Raw genomic sequence first — 21,328 nt, 5'->3', positions numbered from 1 at the left:
AGATAACTCATTCAAAAAGCCATGAAGATATAGAGTTAGAATCGTACAGCACAGAAAGAGGCCATTTAGCCCTTCATGCCTGTGCCAGCTCTCTGAAAGAGTTATCCATTAGTCCCACTCCCTTGCTTTTTCCCCATAGCCCTGCAAATGTTTCCTTCCAAAGGATATATCCATTTCTCTTTGTGTTAGGATTGTGGAGAAAACATGTGTATTGGTGTGCAAGAGACATTTGTTACAAGCTTGTAGTTAAAATGCAGAGAGGTAATTAGTTAGATTTTTAACTATCTCTGACTTGCGATTGTTTAACTTGTTATTGGATAGAAAGTTGAAGAAGTATTCTTTCCTGCTACTATAATCCCTCATTCAGATAACCATTAAAGCAAGGCAAGGATGTTGAATACAGAAATTTATATAAACCCACACACACATCAAATTGTTAAACTTAATGGTCAAGGAAAAAAGAACTTGTCTTGATAAAGTCTTAAAATGTTCCAAACGCTTTACAGTCAATGAAGTCGTTCTGAAGTGTAGTCATTGTTGTAATGTAGGAAATATTGCAGCCAGCTTTCACACAGTAAGATCCCACAAACAGCAATGTGACAATGACCAGATAATCTATTTTAATTATGTTGGTTAAAGGATATGTAGTACTACAGGATGTTTTATGTCAACCTTACTGAGCTGATGGGGCCTTAGTTTAACATCTCACCTGAAAGATGGCGCCTCTGTCAGTGCAGCGCTCCCTCAGTGTTACACTGGAGTGGCAGCCTAGGTTTTGTTGGTTCATGTTTCTGGAGTGCAACTTGAAGCAACAACATTTGGACTCCGTGGTGAGACTGCTACCCACTGAGCCATGGCTCACATCACAACACAACTGTACACTTGCGTATTAAGGCAGTAGGACTGCAGAATGTCAACACTGTGAAAAAGGGCAGGTTTTTCAATGTGTTCTCGCATTCTGTCTTGTGCTGACTCAGTCTGTTATCCACTGTATCGCTGCAGGTTAACCCATGACATAAGTTTGGAGGAGTTCGAAGATGAAGACTTGTCGGAAATAACAGATGAATGCGGGATAAGTCTGCACTGTAAGGATGGCTTGGCTACAAGGGTAAGAGCTTGAGTTGTGAGCATGCTGTGAATGTTAGCACACAAGTGTAGCACACTGTGATGGTATGGAGTGAGGCAGGGGAACATTGGTGAGCAAAGTCATCACTGCACCAATAACATCTCTCTTTAGCATTGTAGGTCCAAGCCAAAATGACTGGAAGTTGCAAGGGGTTGAATATAAAGACAATTGAATGTTTTTTTATTTTGTTATTAATGTAGTAACTGTGTTGCAAATATAATTGGGTAAAATTGCCTGCTTGTTCTGAGAAAAGTGCAAGACTTCGGCAATTTCCTTTGCCCAGCATTTTCCATACAATATTAAGTTGTAATCAGTAAAACTATAGTCACCAACGTGCCAGCATGGTCAAATAAGTGTCAGTGGATAGCACTCTCTGAGTCAGAAGGTTGTGGGTTCAAGTCCCACTCCAGGACTTGAGTACAAAAATCAAGGCTGACATTCCAGGTACTTGGGAGTGCTGCAGTGTCTGAGGTGCCATCTTTCTGATGAGATTTTAAACCGGGGCACCATCTTCCCTCTCAAATGGGAGTTCTCCCCAGTGTCCTGGTCAACATTAATCCCTCAATCAGCTTCACAAAACACAGGTTACCTGGTCATTATCACATTGTTTGTGGGAGCTTGCTGTGTGCAAATTGGCTGCTGCATTTCCTACATTACAACAGTGACTACACTTCAAAAGTAATTCATTGGCTGTAAAGTGCTTTAGGATGTCCAAAGCTGTGAAAGGTGCTATAAAGATGCAAGTCTTTTTCTTTAAATTATTAGGGTGAGCATCAAAGTAAGGTAAGGAAGTGTATATCTGTGTTAACAGATTCCATGCTTCATGTCTTTAGTTTGAGTTGAAGAATGTTAGATTACTAAGTTCAGTTCTGAACATCCAGTTAGAACTATGGAAAGTGTTCAGTGGTTTACTAGAATTATGCCGGAAATGAGGTTATAGTTGTAAAGAAAGGCTCAAAAATTGGGGCTTTTTCACTGGACAACTATAATAAAAGCAAAATACTGCAGATGCTGGAAATCTGAAATAAAAACAAAAAGTGCTGGAAATACTCAACAGGTCAGGCAGCATCTGTGGAGAGAGAAGCAGAGTTAATGTTTCAGGTCAGTGAACTTACATTAGAACTGGCAAAGGTTAGAAATGTAACAGGTGTTAAGCAAATGAAGTGGGGGTGGGTCAAAAGATAACATAAGGGAAGGTGTTGATAGGACAGAGGTCACAGAGAATAACTGACAACAAGGTCATGGAGCAGAGGCAAACGATATGTTAATGGTGTGGTGAAAGACAAAGCGTTAGTGCAGAGAGGGTGTGAAATGACAGAATAATGAACAGCCCTGGCCAAAAGCACAAACATGAAAAAAACAGTGGGCGGGCACATGGTAAACAAATGAATGATGTAACCAATTAAACTAAAATAAATAAATGGGGCCAGTCATGCTCTGAAATTATTGAACTCAGTGTTCAGTCCGGCAGGCTGTAGTGTGCTTAATTGGTAAATGAGGTGCTGTTCCTGGAGCTTGCGTTGATGTTCACTGGAACACTGCAGCAATCCCAGGACAGAGATGTGGGCATGAGAGCAGGGGGGTGTGTTGAAATGGCAAGCGACAGGAAGCTCCGGGTCCTGCTTGCGGACTAAACGAAGTTACTCCACAAAGCGGTCACCCAATCTACATTTGGTCTCCCCAGTGTAGAGGAGACCACATTGTGAGCAGCGAATACAGTATACTAAATTGAAAGAAGTACAAGTAAATTGCTGCTTCACCTGAAAGGAGTGTTTGGTGCCTTGGATAGTGAGGAGAGGGGAGGTAAAAGGGCAGGTATTACACCTCCTGTGATTAAAGCTGTACAGGGCATTCATGAGACTGCACCTATAGTATTGCGTACAATTTTGGTCTCCTTCCTTAAGGAGGGTGTTATGTCTCCTGGTTCCCATATGTTAGAAATAATCACACTTTAGACTTAGAAAGGCTGGAGCTCTTTGTTTATTTCATATAGCCGGCCATGCTGCCTGGTAAGTACCACTTAGAGCAGTGTCATGTCACACATCACATGACTGCAGTGCAGCAGGATATGTGGCCCCCTGGAACACACTTGCCCATAACAATTAGTTCCTAGCTCTGCATAAGTAATATAAAAATATATAACTTCCCTCTTTCTTTAATAACATAATACTTCTATATCACTATAAATATTCCAGTCATTAACTTTTATCTAAACTAATCGACTTTTTTCACCTGTGGAAGAGTCTGCCACTCTAGAATTGGCCTTTATAACTATTCCAGGCGCTGCTTCACAAACCACTGACCACCTCCAGGCGCTTACCCATTGTCTCTCGCGTCAAGGAGGCTAAAGAAGAATCGACTTTTTAAATAAACTGAACCCCTTTTACAGTCTTTTATAGCCTGTTTTCTAAGAATATTCATGGCATCGCTTAGTGGACAGGTGTTGTGCCTCCATCTTGTAGATTTGGCATTCATTGCTTTCAGTGCTGAGTTAGCACGTTGCACAGGTGATGTTGAGTGTTGCTCCTGTGTTGTGCTTGCTGTTGCTAATATTGTGTCACTTGCTTGTGACGTTGATACTGTCTCATTGGATAGTGAGGTTTCTGGTGTTGATGGTTTTTCTGTCTTTACAGTTCAGGTGTAGGTTGAATATGGATTCTGTTTCTTCTCATTTAGTTACCGGTTTCGGTTTCAATGATATATGACCTTGGAGCCTCAGCTTCACCAACAACTTTTGCTGGGCTCCAGGTTTTCATGATTGGATCCTGTACGTGTACACTTTGTCCTTTCAACAGCTGGGATTGGGATTTAGCACACTTGTTGAAGTGTTGATCTCCTCCTACCTGTGCATCATTGAATTGTTGTCTCACCTCCAGGTCACTTGGAGGATGTATCTTGCTTGTCAGAGTTGTCTTATACTTTCTTCCATTCAACAACTTGCAGGTGATTTCATGTCAGCCTTGAGAGGTGTGGGTTGAAGTGACAATAAGGCAAGGTTTGGGTCTTGTTTCGTGTCTCGGCATGTTGTAAGGGTTCTTTTGACTGTCTAGCAGTGACTTTCTATAAACCCGTGTGGTGATGGTGTTGAACCTATACTGTTCAGTGAATTCCTTAAATTCACTAGATGTGAATTGGCTACCATTGTCGCATATTAATCTTTCAGGAATCCCTTGCACAGTGATCAGAACTCGTACTGCTGAGGTGATTGCTGTGGCTCTCAAATCTTTCACCTTCCGGATAAAAGAGAACTTTGAGTAGTAGTCTGTGACTGTGGGATATCATTCTTGGTTGTGTGTGAATGAATCGACTCCGACAGTATGCCCTGGTCTGGGTGGTACTTCACTAGCTATCATCTCCTCTTTCTGCTGTGTGTTTTTATACTTCTGGCATACATTCCATGTCGACACCATGGCCTGGATTTTACCTGCTTGCTGCCGTTCTTGGTGGCGAGCTTGAAAAAAGGCCTTGAAATTCATACCGGTAGATCCAATGATTTGATTTTGGCTGCAGATAGGTGCTGAATTTGTCTGGGTTTCTATGGGGCAGGAATGGAGGTGGGTCAGATGAATTGTGGGACTTATTTAAACTCCCCACGGCAGCCATCACTGAGGCTGCTGGGGTCCTAAGTGAGAGATGTGCAGTTTTTGACAAAGCCTTTCATTGCACCAGAGGGAAGCGAGCTGTCACAGGAGAGTCGGAGGTCTGGCACCCAGGGCAGGGCTGCCCTGTGCTTCATCGATATCAACCTACATCTAATGTTGGAGGCCGTGAGAGAGAGGATGGAGGTCCTCTTCCCAGTTTGGTCAAAGCGGTGGGTTTTAAGAAACGTCTTAAAGGTGGAGAGTTAGAAAGGTGGAGAGGTGTAGGGAGGGAATGCCAGAGCTTAGGGTCCAGGCACCTGATGGCATGGCCGCCAATGGTGGACCGATTAAAATCAGGGATATGCAAGAGGACAGACTTGGAGGAGCAGAGATCTTGGAGGGTTGTAGGGGGGGTGGAGGTTTCAGAGATAGGCAGCAACCCGGCCACGGAAGAATGAAACATGAAACCGAGGATCCATCTTCCCTCTCAGGTGGACATGAAAGATTGAATTACACTATTTTGAAGACGAGCAGGGTGATATTTTTTCCCTGGACAACATTTACCCATGAGATGGTGAAGCTAAATATGATGGACATACAGCTCAGATGGACCAGGCAATTGTTCACAAGTTTTTCTTAAAAAAAAAAGAGAATTAGAATTTTGAAATCAGGATCAAATAGTGAGAAACAAGGGGGTGATTGAGTGTTTTTGGCACAGAAGCCATGTTCATCAGAAGCACAGTTTGGCGATAAATCCACAGCCCTGTCCCTGCGAGCACAATTCCTTGCTGGGAGATCCCTGTGGAATTCCAGGATTATGCCTCAAAATTCACCAGAGGATCTATACGTGACTGCAGATCAGAATGCTTAACAGAAGACCAGGCTTAATTGAGATGAGCACTAATTCACAGATACCGAGGCATATTACAAAGCTTGGAAGAAGGTGACCAGATGTCAGGTGATTTTTTAATGATGTAAGGAAGAAACCAAGGTGAAGACCACCTTTTTCCCTGGAGTTTGGATACCAGTATCATTGGCGAGACCACCACCTCCGCATAACTATGTACAACGCATCCACTTGAAACATATACAGTGGCACAGTGGTTAGCACCGCAGCCTCACAGCTCCAGGGACCCGGGTTCGATTCTGGGTACTGCCTGTGTGGAGTTTGCAAGTTCTCCCCGTGACCGCGTGGGTTTTCGCCGGGTGCTCCGGTTTCCTCCCACAGCCAAAGACTTGCAGGTAAATTGGCCATTGTAAATTGTCCCTAGTGTAGGTAGGTGGTAGGGAATATGGGATTACTGCAGGGATGGTATAAATGGGTGGTTGTTGGTCGGCACAGACTCGGTGGGCCGAAGGGCCTGTTTCAGTGCTGTAACTCTAAATAAATAAAATAAATATACAGATAAATGAAAAAAACCACAAAAATCAGACACACAATCTTGTTTTTTAACACTGAACACTATAGCCACTCAGTTTAATGCTGGAATTGTAGAATCGGATTCAGCACAGACTAAGACCATTCAGCCTAGCTTGCCTGTGCTGACTGCTTAAAAGAGAGAGCCAATTAGTCCCACTCCCCTGTTCTTTGCCTACAGATTTTTTCTCTTCCAATTCCCTTCTGTGGGCTATTATTGAATCTGCTTCCACTCCTCCTCAGACGATGCATTCCATATTGTAACAACTCATTGCATTTAAAAAAATCTCATCTTAGTTCTTTTTTTTGCTAATTACCTTAAACCTTTGTCTCCAAAAATATCGTGTTACCAAATGTCCGGTCCTTCTGAGCATAACTATGCTTTCACCATCTTTGATTTCAAAGTCCTCTCAGGGAATAAATATTGGTCAGGACAACAGGCAAAATTCCCCTGCTCCTCTTCGAAATCGTGCCATGGGATCTTTTACATCCACCTGAGAGGCCAACCGGGCGACGGTTTGAAGTCTCATCTGATAGATAGCACTTGTGACAGTGCAACACCCTCTCAGTTCTGCACTGGGAGTGTCGGCCTGGATTATGTGCTCAAGTCTCTGGAGTGGGACTTGATCTCACAAGCTTCTGACTCAGTGGTGGGAGTGCCACCCGTTGAGCCAAGGAATACAAAGAGTATATTGCAGGCAGGGATGTAAGATTATAGTGCTCTTTAATTGGCTTCCCTGGTGTATTAGAAACCTATTTGTCAGTATTCAGTTCCCTTGTGCGTGTTGAGACAGCTAAAGCAAATGCCGCGTCACAAATTAGTTCAGCAGTTTTTCCAACAGGGATACTTTACAAAGTACTCTGCATGCCCTTGACTTGGTCCAAGTACAGGAATTAAATCGGGATTGTATTTTAGCTTTTGCTGACATAGGGCTGGACAGTTGTCCTCCTGACAATTAGCTCTTGAGTTTTGGATTACCAAAATGAATCAAGACATTCAGGAGGTCATCTGACGAACTGTCCTGGTGACCATACCATCAGATAGAGTTAGGCTTACTAGCCAGTCTGATCAACATCTTCACTGTATTGATACCAACTCTAAGAGACTCATTTGTTTGTAGGAGTAACAGAAGTAATTGAACGTTTCATAAGATGGCAGAGGCTGCTGTGTCTGTGAAGTAATGCTCTGCCTTCCTCCAGTTCTGGCCTCTTGCACATCCCTGATTTTAATTGATTCCCCATTGCTGGCTGCACCATCTGCCTGGTCGCTAAGCTTTGGAATTCCCTCCCTTAAACCCCTCTGCCCTCTACCTCTCTACCGTCCTTTAAGACACTCTTTTAAAACCTACCTCTTTGATCAAGCTAATATCGCCTTATGTGGCTCCGTGTCAGATTCTCTCTGATAACCATCCTGTAAAGCGCCTCGGGATATGTTACTACATTGTTGAGCTGGAGGAGGTTACAGAGATAGGGAGGGGGTGAGGCAAGGCTGAGAATTCTAAATTTGAGACATTACTGAACCAATATCTGAGATGAGGAGAAATTTCTTCACTCAGAGGGTTGTGAATCTTTACAATGCTCTACCCCAGAGAGCTGTGGATGCTTAGTCATTGAATATATTCAAGACTGAGATCGATGCATCTTTGGATTCTGAGGGAATCAGGGAATATGGGGATAGTGTGGGCAGGTGGAGTTGAGACAGAGGATCAGCCATGATCTTGTTGAATGGCAGAGTAGGCTAAAGGTGGCCTCGTGGTCTACCCCTGTTCCTGTTTCTTATGCTCTGGTTTTATGTGGCTCGGTGTCAAGTTTTGTTTCATAACCCTCCTCTGAAGCAGCTTGGGATGTTTTACTTCACTAAAGGCACTATATAAATGCAAGTTGTAGAATAATGGTTTACCAAACTGTGCAGTGTCAGTATTATAACAGTTTTCTAGGACCTCATTCCTGTCTTTTGAAATGCTTACAGTAATTCTTGAAAACATATGTTGACTTAGTGAATTAACTTGTCGGCTATGTTAAGTGACATAAGAACATAAGAACATATGACCTCTCATTCTAGATTGCCCCACCTGAGGAAACATCCTCTCTATGTCTATTTTGTCAATCCCCTTATATACCTCAATTTGAACTCCTCTCATTCTTCTAAACTCCAGAGAGTAAAGGCCTAAACTGCTCAATCTCTATTCATAAGACAAACCCCTCATCCCTGGAATTAATCTAGTTAACCTCCTCTGAACTGCCTCTAATGCAACTCCATACCTCCTCAAGTAAGGGGACCAAAACTGTACGCAATACTCCAGGTGCGGTCTCACTAATTACTTGTACAGTTGCAGCAACACTTCCCTACTTTCTCCTCTATTCCTTTAGCAATAAATGCCAAAATTCCATTTGCCTTCCTTATTACCTGCTGCACCTGCATACTAGTTTTCTACGATTCATGTATAAGGACACCAGATTCCTCTACACTGAAGCACTCTGCAGTTTCTCTCCATTTAGATAATAATTTGCCTTTCTATTCTTCCGACCGAAATGGATAACCTCACACTTATCCACGTTAAACTCGATCTGCCAAATTTTGGCCCATTCACCTAACCTATCCATATCCATTTGTAAATTTCTTATTTCTTTATTGCAATTTACTATCCCACCTATTTTAGTGTCATCTGCAAATTTGGCTATAGTACCTTCTATCCCTGCATCCAAGTCATTAATATAGATTGTAAATATTTGGGGCCTGAGGACCGAACCCTGTGGCACCCCACTAGTTACATCTTGCCAACCAGAAAAGACCCATTTATCCCGACTCTCTGTTTTCTGTTCATTAGCCAATCCTCTATCCAAGCTAATAAATTGCCCCTAACCCCATGTGATCTTACCTTGTGTATTAACCTTTTGTGCGGCACCTTATCAAATGCCTTATGGAAGTCCAGATATACTACATCTACAGGATCCCCATTATCCACTTCACTTGTTACATCTTCGAAGAACTCTAGCAAATTAGTCAAACACGATTTACCCTTCATAAAACCATACTGACTCATGGATTGTGTTTTGACTTTCTAAATGTCCTGTTATTACTTCCTTAATAATCGATTCTAACAATTTCCCAACAACAGATGTTAAACTAACTGGTCTATAGTTTCCTACTTTCTGCCTCCTTCCCTTTTTGAATACAAATTGAACAAAATGCTAACATTTTTTTCGCATTTACAGATATATACTTTTCTAAAATGTTAAGACGACAGCAACAAGTTCCACCAGAACATTTCGACTTTAAATTTTCAAAAGGTTATCCCAGTTAACCCATTTCAAATTTCCAAGCATAGTCGTCCAATTGTTTTGTGTTTTCCTTCCACGTGTCCCTATTGTCCATCACCTCAGCCAGGTGAGCTGCCCAGCTCGGAGCACTGACCACTAATGGGTTCACTGTTCTCTGAGAATTTTCTCGAGTACCCCTTAACCTGTGTGGCATCACTTGACACCGGAAAACGCCGTCCGGTGTAACAGAACCTGATTTTTTTTCTTCCTCTGGGGTGTCAAAGGAATTTGACAGGTTTCTTCCAACACATTTGTCTCTTGAAGACACATGGTGTTGCCCCCTCTGTCCATACGGTCCTTTAAATGAAAATTTGGGTAGGAATCTGCCTTCTTTATCGTAGTGACTTTTCTATAGTCTATGCCAGTTTGAGCCGACCAGGTTTAGACATCAAAACCATCTGCGAATTCCAGCTGTTCTGACTAGGTTCAACTTAGCAGCCCTTCAGCATGCATTGTACCTCTGCTTCCAGCTGGGTCTCTCTGTCGTGTCCTAAGGAATGGCTCCACCTATACCCACTTCATGTGTGGCTAACGTTGTACATTCTGGCTTATCCCTACAAACTTTTTGAAACATTGTGAAAACCCTTGTTAGGACTTCACGCTGTTTTGCCTCTAAGTGTAAAAGCCTATTGTTTAATTTTCCTAGCCATTCTGCATTCGCTAATTGGATAGTTGGAAATTCAATCTGAGAATTTCCTAGGCCTGCTTCTGCCTCATCCTCACTATCCTTTTCCTTCTCAACAGTCCCAATCCTGACATACCTGTACTGACTTATCCTCCTCCCTGCGGTAATATTGTTTGAGCAAGTTAATGTGACACAACCGGTTGTTCTTCCAGCGATCAGGAGTGTCAATCAAGTAATCTACCTTACCCTAAAATAAAAGCAAAATACTGCAGATGCTGGAAATCTGAAATAAAAGCAAGAAATGCTGGAAATACTCAGCAGTTCTGGCAGCATCTGTGGAGAGAGAAGCAGAGTTAACGTTTCAGGTCAGTTTCAAGTCAGAACTGATGAAGGGTCACTGACCTGAAACGTTAAATCTACCTTACCCACTCTTTTGATCACTCTATATTGACCACTAAACCGTGCTTTTAATGCTTCTCCCTGTGATGGTAACAACACTAATACCTCATTCCCTGGTTTTATGGTGGCTTGTGGTTTTCCCACCATTTGACAGGTACGGCATGTCCTACAAAATTGTGTCTCACCCTTTGTAAGACCCGGCCAGTAATAATGTTTGCTTATGCGTGATTTGGTCTTCCAAATTCCCCTGTGTCCTGAAAAAGGAATGTCGTGTGCTAACCTTAATAATCCCTGGCGATATTTAGGTGGTACCACTATCTGTTCAACAACTGTCCAGTCTTCGTCGGCAGGCCTCTGAGGTGGTCTCCATTTCCTCCTCAAAACCCTGTTTGCCATATAATAGCCTTCCAGAACTCCTTTCACCTCAGCTTCTGACAGCTGTCTGTATATCTCTGGATTAGCTTGCTGTGCTGCAATGATAGACGATTTGTCAAACAACTCATTTGGATTATCTAAATCCCCAAATAAGGTTTCAGATGCCTGGCTATCTATTTGTGGTGCCCCTTTTACCTCCGACAATGGATCCTGTTTAGCCATTGCCCAGGTGACTACACACGCAGGAAATATTCCCGGAACTTTGTCCCTGTAATTGCTCCATTTCCTTAGTTTCACATGGTTCCTCTGGAACTATAGGAGAAACTGATGCTTTTGATCCAGCCAAATCATTTCCTAGGAGTAGATCAATTCCCTTTACTGGTAAACTGTGAACAACACCTGCAGTAACTATCCCTGATATTAAGTCACTTTCGAGGCGTACTTTATACAAAGGTATGGGTATATACTCCCCGCCAATTCCATTATCTAAAACTTTAGCATTCAAGGCACTCTGGTGGAAATCTCATATCTTTCCCCAGCAAGAGTGTGTGGGTTGCTCCTCAGGTCCCTGACTATTATGATAGGTTTTCCTGCCTCACTTACAGAATATGCATTTACTCTCCCCTTTGACAACTAATTTGTTTTCCACTGTTACAACCAGGTGAGAAAGGTGTCTAGGGGTCCCCCTCAGCCTTCACCTGGTCTTACCGTAACAGGGTTTAGTTTTAAACACACTGTGTTTTTAGCTCCCCCTTGGTGAATCCTTGCTTACTACTTTCCAATTATAAGGCACAGAAACCAGCACAAACAGGTTTTCGTAGGTTTAATGAAGAACAGTTGAAATTTATTAAACTTAAACGCTAATTCGGTTGATGCCTACGGATACAAGGCGCGCCCACACTAGCAGGCATATGCAATGCACACATGCAGATAGAGACAGAAAATAGCAGAAGAAAAAAATAAAGTGGAAAGGTTTGAAGCAATATCTGAAGAGTTCTTGTTGCAGTTCTTCGAGCTCACTGTAGAGTCCTTGACAGTAGGTAGATCTTGCTTTTCGTTGGGGCCCAGTATTCTTCTTAAACCGTGTTCGCTGTAGGAGACTTTTCTCTCTTGGGGTTCATGTGGCTTCAGTGGATTCAGAGGCTTGTGAGAAAGAGATGGAAGCAGACAGGAGAGATCTTCTCGGTCCAGGAGCAAGCAGTCTTTCTGTGTTCAAACTCTCTGGCCAGTTCAAAAGAAAACCCTGGAACAGCCAGTTAGTCATGTGACCAGCTGGTCTGACCAGTCCTAGCCCTTGTGGATTGTATCCTTCTTAGCAGGCCCTGGAATGTGCTTCCTCACCTTCGATGTCTGTTGGTATGTAAATGTTTTTTCCCAGCCATGGCTGATCTGTTTAACAAGTCATTACCTCGCTCCAACAACAGTTAAAAATCAATGTTCATGACAAAATTGATGTGCCTCATTCTTGGCAGGTGGGGGCCGAGCATGACAACTTAATGGGGAAAAAAACCAGGTCAGAATAGAAATTCCTGTTGGTGATGTTATCGTACGAATGCTATTATCAAATTCCGTTCTGATATTTAAACAAAAGCAACATTAGAAAGAAGACCAATTGACCTCACAGCTCCGAAAAGGGAGGAATACAGTTTTTGGTCGAAAATATTTTACTGGAACAAAATGACAGCTTAAGAAAGCCAAGTGCATTGGAAGCTCCTGGGCTGATTCCACACTCCCAACAGGAGACGTAACTCTAGGAGATCATGGCCTGCATTTCACTCTGAATATTTATAAGGAGTTTCTTTACTTTTGCGAAGAATTTGCACTAAATTCAGTAACGTTCACACTCCTTGAGACTTTGGCACATGACATATTACATTCTGTGGCACATACAACTGCACCCAGTGAGGAATATAGGAATTTTGGGAGCTGGAGTTGGCCATTCAGCACCTCAGGCCTGTTCTGCCATTCAGTCAGATCAGGCCTGATATGTTCCTTAACTCTATTTATACACCTTTGCTGCATTTCCCTTGATTAACAAATATGTCTCAATCTCGGTATTGAAATTTGCAATTGACCCCTGACCTCTACAGCTTTTTGGGGGAGAGAGTTCCAGATTTCCAGTGCTTTGGGTGAAAAGGTGTTTCCTGATTTTGCTACTGAACATGCTAGCTTAAATTTTAAAATTTATATCCCCTTGCTTTTGCTTCTGCTACCGAAGGAAATTGTTTCCCCGCATCAACCCTATCAAATTCTTTTAAACAGCTCAATCAGATCACCTTCCAATCTTCTAAACTCAAGGGAGCACATGCCGAGTTTATGCGACCTGTCCAGAGACTCCCTTCTGAGCCCAGAAGGTAGTGGGTTCAAGCCCCACTCCAGAGGCTTAAGCATGTAATCTCGGCTAACACTCCTAGTGCAGTACTGAGGGAGTGCTGCACTGTCACAGGTACCATCTTTGGTTGTGATTGTGATTGCACTGGAGAGAGGGTGCAGAGGAAATTCACCAGGATGCTGCCTGGGCTGGAGCATTTCAGCTATGAAGAGAGACTGGATAGGCTGGGATTGTTTTCCTTAGAGCAGAGAAGGCTGAGGGGAGATATGACTGAGGTGTACTAAATTATGAGGGGCATAGATAGGGTAGATAGGAAGAAACTTTTTCCCTTAGCGGAAGGGTGAATAACCAGGGGGCATAGATTTAAGGTAAGGGGCAGGAGGTTGAGGGGATTTGAGGAAATTTCTTTTCACCCAGAGGTTGATTGGAATCTGGGACGCACTGCCTGAAGAGGTGGTAGAGGCAGGAACCGTCACAACATTTAAGAAGTATTTAGATGAGCACTTGACACGCCATAGTGTACAAGGCTACGGGCCAAGTGCTGGAAAATGGGATTAGAATAGCTAGGTGCTTGATGGCCGGCACAGACACGATGGGCTGAAGGGCCTGTTTCTGTGCTGTATAACTCTATGACCATCTTTCAGATGAGGCGGTAAACCGAGGTCCTGTCTGCCCTGTCAGGTGGACATAAAAGATCCCATTGCTCTATTGGAAGAAGAGCAGGGGAGTTCTCCCCGGTGTCCTGGACCAATATTTATCTCTCAATCAACAGCACTAAAACAAATTATCTGATTGCTGTTTGTGGGAGCTTGCTGTGCACATATTAGTTGCCACATTTCCAACCTTGCAACAGCGAGTATACTTGATACGTACATATGAATTAGGAGCAGGAGTAGGCCACTCAGCCCCTCGAGCCTGCTCCACCATTCAATAAGATCATGGCTGAACTCATTCAAAAGTACTTCATTGGATCAGAGTGCTTTGGAACGACTCGAGATCGTGGAAAGCGATACAGAAATGCAAATCTTCCTTTTTAAAAATTGCTGACATGTATTTGGAATATAGATGTCGCACTGCTTGAAGCAATGACACTGAAGATTGTACAATTATAAGATAAGGTGCAAGAACTAGGTTATGAATGTATGCACGCTGATGTGGAGATATAACACTCGTTCTGAGTTTCATACATGCAGGAAAGATATTTTGTTTGTTGGCAGAGAAATGTAACACAGTCAGATATTATTAATGAGCTGAACTCTGTAACCAGGGCAGTTGGCAAAAGGTTGGTGAAAATCATCAGTCATTCAGTTGGATATGTGAGTCTAAGCCAGCCGATGTTAGAATCTGAAGTCTGACTGAATATTTTTCTTTTGCCCTAACAGAGGTTTTGTGCTGACTGGTCACATGGTAAGTAATGATATTTGCAGAGTATCAAATTGGAGTAGCTGGTTTTAAAGAGCATGGTAGTGGAAGACTACCTGCTCTAGTTGGTTGTCCCATTGCCCTTTCATCTCTAGGACCTGGGTTCATAAACCAGCTCCTGATTGACCTCTGACTGTCTGTCTCTGTCTGCCAACTATAAGGCCTGTATATGAATGGGGCTCAGTTCCCAGGAGATGTGAGATCAGCCCTGAAATCCACCCGCTGTGCTTGCAGAGAGTCTCGATTGTAATTATGAAGGCCCATAAGTCCACCTGCATTCAAGGAACAGGAGTGGACCATTCAGCCCTTCAAGCCTGTTCCACCATTCAGTTAGATCGTGGCTGATTCCATTTACCTGCATTCGATCCCTATTTTTCTTCAGCAGCACCTCCCAAACTTCCCGACCTTAACCCACAAGGAGGACAAGGGCAGCAGGTGCATGGGAACAGCATGACCTCCCAGCTCCCCTCTGAGTCAGACAAAATCCTGATTTGGAACTCTATCACCATTCCGATATCGTTGGGTCAAAATCCTGGAGCTCCCTCCCTAACAGCACTGTGGCTGTACCTACACCAAATGGACTGCCGCAGTTCAAGAAGGCAGCTCACCACCACCTTCTCGAGAGTAATTATGGATGGGTAATAAATGCTGACCTAGCCAGTGATGCTCACATCCCATGAATGAATAAACAAAAAAAACCCTTACTTAATAAAAATCCAGCAATCTTAGTTCCTGTCACCCTCCAGCTTTCACCAGACTTATTTTTGTGGCTGGGGGATTGGGGGGGTGCAATGGGATGGGGGTGAGTGTTTCAGATGTCCACTATCCTTTGTGTGAAGGAGTGCTTTCTAACTTTACTCCCAAATGACCTGACTCTATCTTTAAGATTACGTCCTCTTGTTCTAGACTCCCCTCATTTCAAAGATCTCTGTGTCTATCCTATTGAATCCCTTTAGCATTTTAAACACCTTAATCAACATATAAACTCAAGACAATATGAGCCAGGTTTATGCAACCTGTCCTCATAATTTAACCCATTGACCTCTGGTGAGTCTGTGCCAAGGCCAATAAAGTGCTCCCCTGGGGAAGGTACAGAGGCGGTTTACCAGGATGATATCTGGGATGAGGGACTTCAGTTATGTGAAGATACTGGAGAAGCTGGGATTATTGTTCTTAGGATTTCCTTTAACTTTCTCTGTTCTAACAGAGGTATTCAGAATTATGAACAGTTTTGATCGAGCAAATTGGGAGAATCTATTTCCTCTAGAAAGTGGGTCAGTAACCACAAATCACAAATTTAAGGTAATGGACAAAATAATTAGAGAGGAACTGAGGAAAAATTAGTACACCATAAAGCGGTGTTAAGATCCAGAATGCGCTACCTGGGAGTAGATTTGGGAGGAAGGTTTTAAAGGCAATGGGACATGTACTTGAAGAGAGAGAATTTTTTCAGGGTTATGGGGATAAAGCTGGGGTGTGGGACTAAATTGTACAGCTGTGTCAAAGAGCTGGCAGAGGTGTGATGGGCTGAATAGCCACCTTCTGTGCTGTGAAATTCTGAGATTCTATTCCACGATTCAAAAAGTGTGACTCTTTACAGTTGGTGTAGGATTGTGGATTTACCTGATGTGAAACACATTGGCTGGGATTTTGTGAGGCTCCCTAAGTGGGGTCAGAAGTGGAAGAGCACGGAGTATCGCAATGGGTGGCCAGGGTCGGGGGGTGGGGGGGAGGCAGCAGGGTGGAGGGCCAATCGCCTCGCCGTCATCTTCCCGGGAGGGATAGGCGCCCTCCCTGTTGGTTTGGGGAGGAGGTGCGTTCCTCCTTCGTGGGCAATTTGTGGCCCACGGACCCCCACCGGGACCCGCCTCCCTCTGGACTGCATGACCGCCCCCTCCTCACCAGGGCCTTCCAGTCCGGCCCTGGTGATCCTCCCTCACCTACCTCGAGTCCGGGGTTCCAGCGCTCGGCCTGGTTGCGAGGCCTCTGTAGTACTGGCAGTGGCCACTGCTCCCGGTGACACTGCCGATACTGCTGAGCTGCCGGCGCTCTTATTGGCTGGTTGCTCTTTGAGGCGGGATCGCTCTCAGAGGGGGCATGGAAAGGCAGAGGCGGGGTTCCACCTGGTGCCTGGAGCCCCGCCTCCAGCTCAAAATTGTTGGGGAGTTCGGTCTTCCAGGTCTGAGGTTAAAGCACAATCTTCAGACAGCGTAGGATGAAATTCACCAACACAAATAGCCATGCTGTATTCCATCTTGTATTGTTTGAATCTGACACTGGCTGTAAAATGATTCCTTTTGTTGGGACTGATGGCATTTATTTTGGGGGGGACGGACGGGAAAATGATCTGAAAGAAAGACTGAGTTTTACTGATGCTTTAAGCTTCATGGGATGGAGATGTGCTACGCCAGTGTTGTTGAACAGAAATTGTCTGTAATGAATATGGAAAATATTCAACTTCTGCTGATTAGAAGCATTTTGAATCTTCCTCGCTAACATTCAAACACTGATTTCACAGAATCTATGCTTGGAATGGTTGTCCCATCATCCAATGGTGTCCTATTTTGTGAGTGGGGGCGGTGTCTACTTATTTGAATAATTAGCGTAAGTTCTGAGTACAGTTTTGACTTTGTGCTAGCAGTTAGCCGAATAGAGGATGTGACCAATCAGCTCAGATTTGGAAGGATATGCCCTCTTAAAGGTAAGTGGCTGCATTTGAAGGGGGAATCTTCTTTGAACCTTTTTTATAGAGCGGCAAAATTAATCTTAAATATCTGTCAGGCTTTGTCAGTGAGGAGCATTAGGGAAAATGTTATATTCGAAATCGAAATGGATCCAAACCCAATGTGAGGCATGAAATTGAGTTTGTGGGGCAGTGTCCAAACTCATGTTTCAGGCTGGCAAAGTGGGCATACTGCTACCATGGCTGGAATTTTACGCTGCCCCAGCGGGTCGGATGGTGGCGTGGGGGCGGCGTAGAATTGAGCGGCAGGCTCCAGGAGGCCTACCCTCTCCGATTCCGCCTCCGGACAAGTTTACGGAGGTCGGACGGGATGTGGGAAACGTCCTGCCTGCCTGAGGCCAATCAAGACCCTTAAGAGGCCACTTGACTACCACTTAAGGGCCCTCACCCACCTCCATGGGTATTTTATCCGTGGCAAGCGGGTGTGCTGGGGACGTGAAAGGCCGCCCAGCAATAGCTGCTGGCCTTTCCGTGCCCCGGGGGGAGGGGCATAGTAGCCGGGCATAGGGTGCCCAATTGAGGGCTGCACCCGCCTCCGAACACCACCCCCCCCCAGGACCCAAGACACCCCCCTCCCCCCAAAGGACCACTCCAGCCTCAGCAGGGAAGGACCGATCCCCCTGGTGAGGCCCCTACTTCCTCCCCTCCTGCAGCCATGGTGTTGGCTGGGCTGCAGTCCCAGCAGTGGCCACCGCTCCCAGTGGCGCTGCTGGGACTAAGAGCTGCCGGCCCGCTGATTAGCTGGCAGCTCACTGAGGCGGGACCTCCTCCCTCAAGTGGGTGGAAGTCCTGCCTCGGGACAATTAAAGCCCGGGGATCCGTAAAATACGGGATGGATCCCCAAGCTAGGCAGAAGCGGGTTCGCCACTGACTTTCACGTCGGAGTTCAGCTCCCAACCGTCCACCGTCAAGTTCCGGCCATGAGGTGGGGTTGAGGAGGATGACTCTTCAATTTTTTCGACCTCCCCAGAGGACAGCACCCACCTTTGATTAGGTTCAAAGGACTACATGGTGTAGTACTGCATTTATATAGCGCCTTTCATGACCTCAGGATGTCAGAGGTCCCATTTCCAGCCAAAGAAATATTTTTGAAATATAATCATGGTTGTAACATGAGAAAAGCAGCTGCCAATTTCGGCACAGCAAGCTCCCACAATCAGCATTGAAATAAATGGTCAGACTGTCTGTTTTAGGTGGTGGTTGAGTGATTAATATTGGCCCAAGACACCAGACGGAACAGGACTGCTCATCTTCAGATCATATTGTGGGATCTTTTACATCCACCTGAGAGGGCAGGTGGAATCTTGTTTTACCCTCTCATTCAAAAGACAGCACCTCTGACAGTACTGCACTGAAGTGTCAGCCGAGAGTTTGTGCTCAAGGCCGGAATTGTACGCCACCCCAACGAGCCGGATAGTGGTGGGGGGGGGGGGGGTGCGGCATAAAATGGAGGGGGAGGCTTTCCCGACCCACTCCCGCCTCCGGCCCACTTTACGTAGGGCAGAGGGGGGTGGGGTGTAAAACAGGACACCTGCCCCAGGCCAATCAAGGCCTTTAAGTAGCCGATTAACAGCCATTTAAGGGCCTTCGCCCACCTCCATGGGGATTTTACCCATGGCAAGTGGGCGTCCTGGAGCCGGGAAAGGCTGCCTGGTGAAAGCTGGCAGCCTCTCAGTGCCCCGGGTGGGGGGCCCTTACAGTCGGGCACAGGGTGCCTGATTGAGGGCTACCCCCACTTTCCTAACCACCCCCAGGACCCAAGACACCACCCTCCCCCCGCAAATGACCACCCTTGCCTTGCTGGGGCCCAACCATTTACCCCCAGTGAGGCAACACAAACTTACTTGGACTGCTGGCTCCCTGTCCTTGGCTTGGGCTTAAGTGGCCGGCAGCTCAATGAGGTTGGACTTTCTCCCTCAAGCAGGTGAAAGACCTGCCTCCGAACAATTAAAGCCTGGGGATCCGTAAAATGCGGGACGGATCCCCAGGCTAGGCGGAAGCGGGTTCACCACCAACTTTTAAGTCGGTGACCAGCTCCCGTCCAGACATCATTAGATCCAGCCCTAAGTCTCTGGAGTGGGAAATGAGCCCACAGCTTTCTGACTCTGAGGCAAGAGTTCTTAAAATTGCCTAGTAAACCACGAGCAGAGGTCTGTGCTGTTGGCAGATCTCGTGCTCTGTAGTTTACTAGTTTGGCCTCTGGATGAAGCGACTATACTGATGAATAAATATCACAAAGAACAGTACAGCACAGGAACAGGCCATTCGGCCCTCCAAGCTTGCGCCGATCTTGATGCCTGCCTAAACTAACACCTTCTGCACTTCCGGGGCCCATATCCCTCTATTCCCTTCCTATTCATGTATTTGTCAAGATGTCTCTTAAACGTCGCTATCGTATCTGCTTCCACCACCTCCCCTGGCAGCAAGTTCCAGGCACTCACCACCCTCTGTGTAAAAAACGTGCCTCGTACATCCCCTCTAAACTTTGCCCCTTGCATCTTAAACCTATGTCCCCTAGTAACTGACTCTTCCACCCTGGGAAAAAGCTTTTGACTATCCACTCTGTCCATGCCGCTCATAACTTTGTAAACCTCTATCATGTCACCCCTCCACCTCCGTCGTTCCAGTGAAAACAATCCGAATTTTTCCAACCTCTTCTCATAGCTAATGCCCTCCAGACCAGGCAACATCCTGGTAAACCTCCTCTGTACCCTCTCCAAAGCCTCCATGTCCTTCTGGTAGTGTGGCGACCAGAATTGCACGCAATATTCCAAGTGTGGCCTAACTAAGGTTCTGTACAGCTGCAACATGACTTGCCAATTTTTATACTCTATGCCCCGACCGATGAAGGCAAGCATGCCGTATGCCTTCTTGACTGCCTTATCCACCTGCGTTGCCACTTTCAGTGACCTGTGGACCTGTATGCCCAGATCTCTCTGCCTGTCAACACTCCTAAGGGTTCTGCCATTTACTGTATACCTCCCACCTGCATTAGACCTTCCAAAATGCATTACCTCACATTTGTCCGGATTAAACTCCATCTGCCATTTCTCCGCCCAAGTCTCCAACCGATCTATATCCTGCTGTATCCTCTGACAATCCTCGTCACTGTCCGCAACTCCACAAACCTTTGTGTCGTCCGCAAACTTACTAATCAGACCAACTACATTTTCCTCCAAATCATTTATATATACTACAAACAGCAAAGGTCCCAGCACTGATCCCTGCGGAACACCACTAGTCACATCCCTCCATTCAGAAAAACACCCATCCACTGATACCCTCTGTCTTCTATGACCGAGCCAGTTCTGTATCCATCTTGCCAGCTCACCTCTGATCCCATGTGACTTCACCTTTTGTACCAGTCTGCCATGCGGGACCTTGTCAAAGGCTTTACTAAAGTCCATATAGATAACATCCACTGCCCTTCCTTCATCAATCATCTTCGTCACTTCCTCAAAAAACTCAATCAAATTAGTAAGACACGACCTCCCCTTCACAAAACCATGCTGTCTCTTGCTAATAAGTTTGTTTGTTTCCAAATGGGAGTAAATCCTGTCCCGAAGAATCCTCTCTAATAGTTTCCCTACCACTGACGTAAGGCTCACCGGCCTATAATTTCCTGGATTATCCTTGCTACCCTTCTTAAACAAAGGAACAACATTGGCTATTCTCCAGTCCTCTGGGACCTCACCTGTAGCCAATGAGGATGCAAAGATTTCTGTCAAGGCCCCAGCAATTTCTTCCTTTGCCTCCATCAGTATTCTAGGGGAGATCCCATCAGGCCCTGGGGACTTATCTACCTTAATGCTTTGCAAGACACCCAACACCACCTCCTTTTTGATAATGAGATGACTGAGACTATCTGCATTCCCTTCCCTAGGCTCATCATCCACCAAGTCCTTCTCTTTGGTGAATACTGATGCAAAGTACTCATTTAGCACCTCGCCCATTTCCTCTGGCTCCACACATAGATTCCCATCTCTG

General features: G+C 45.2%; 1 protein-coding gene across 5 annotated transcripts in view; it reads left to right on the top strand.

Annotated features, from left to right (window-relative positions):
• The window catches only part of mapk8ip1b (mitogen-activated protein kinase 8 interacting protein 1b), a 248,713-nt gene that overhangs the window by 101,938 nt on the left and 125,447 nt on the right, over positions 1 to 21,328 (top strand). For 4 of the 5 annotated variants that reach the window (XM_068046625.1, XM_068046624.1, XM_068046626.1 and 1 more), the window contains one exon: positions 1,003 to 1,108. The exons of the other annotated variant lie outside the window; for it this stretch is intronic. In XM_068046625.1, the coding sequence (XP_067902726.1) occupies positions 1,003 to 1,108 (106 nt within the window). The remainder of the gene's footprint in view (positions 1 to 1,002; positions 1,109 to 21,328) is intronic. 5 annotated transcript variants of the gene reach the window in all.

The sequence above is a fragment of the Heterodontus francisci genome, chromosome 14 (assembly GCF_036365525.1).
Source record: "Heterodontus francisci isolate sHetFra1 chromosome 14, sHetFra1.hap1, whole genome shotgun sequence".
In the NCBI taxonomy this organism is placed as follows: domain Eukaryota; kingdom Metazoa; phylum Chordata; class Chondrichthyes; order Heterodontiformes; family Heterodontidae; genus Heterodontus; species Heterodontus francisci.
This window is presented reverse-complemented; position numbering and strand designations above follow the sequence as displayed.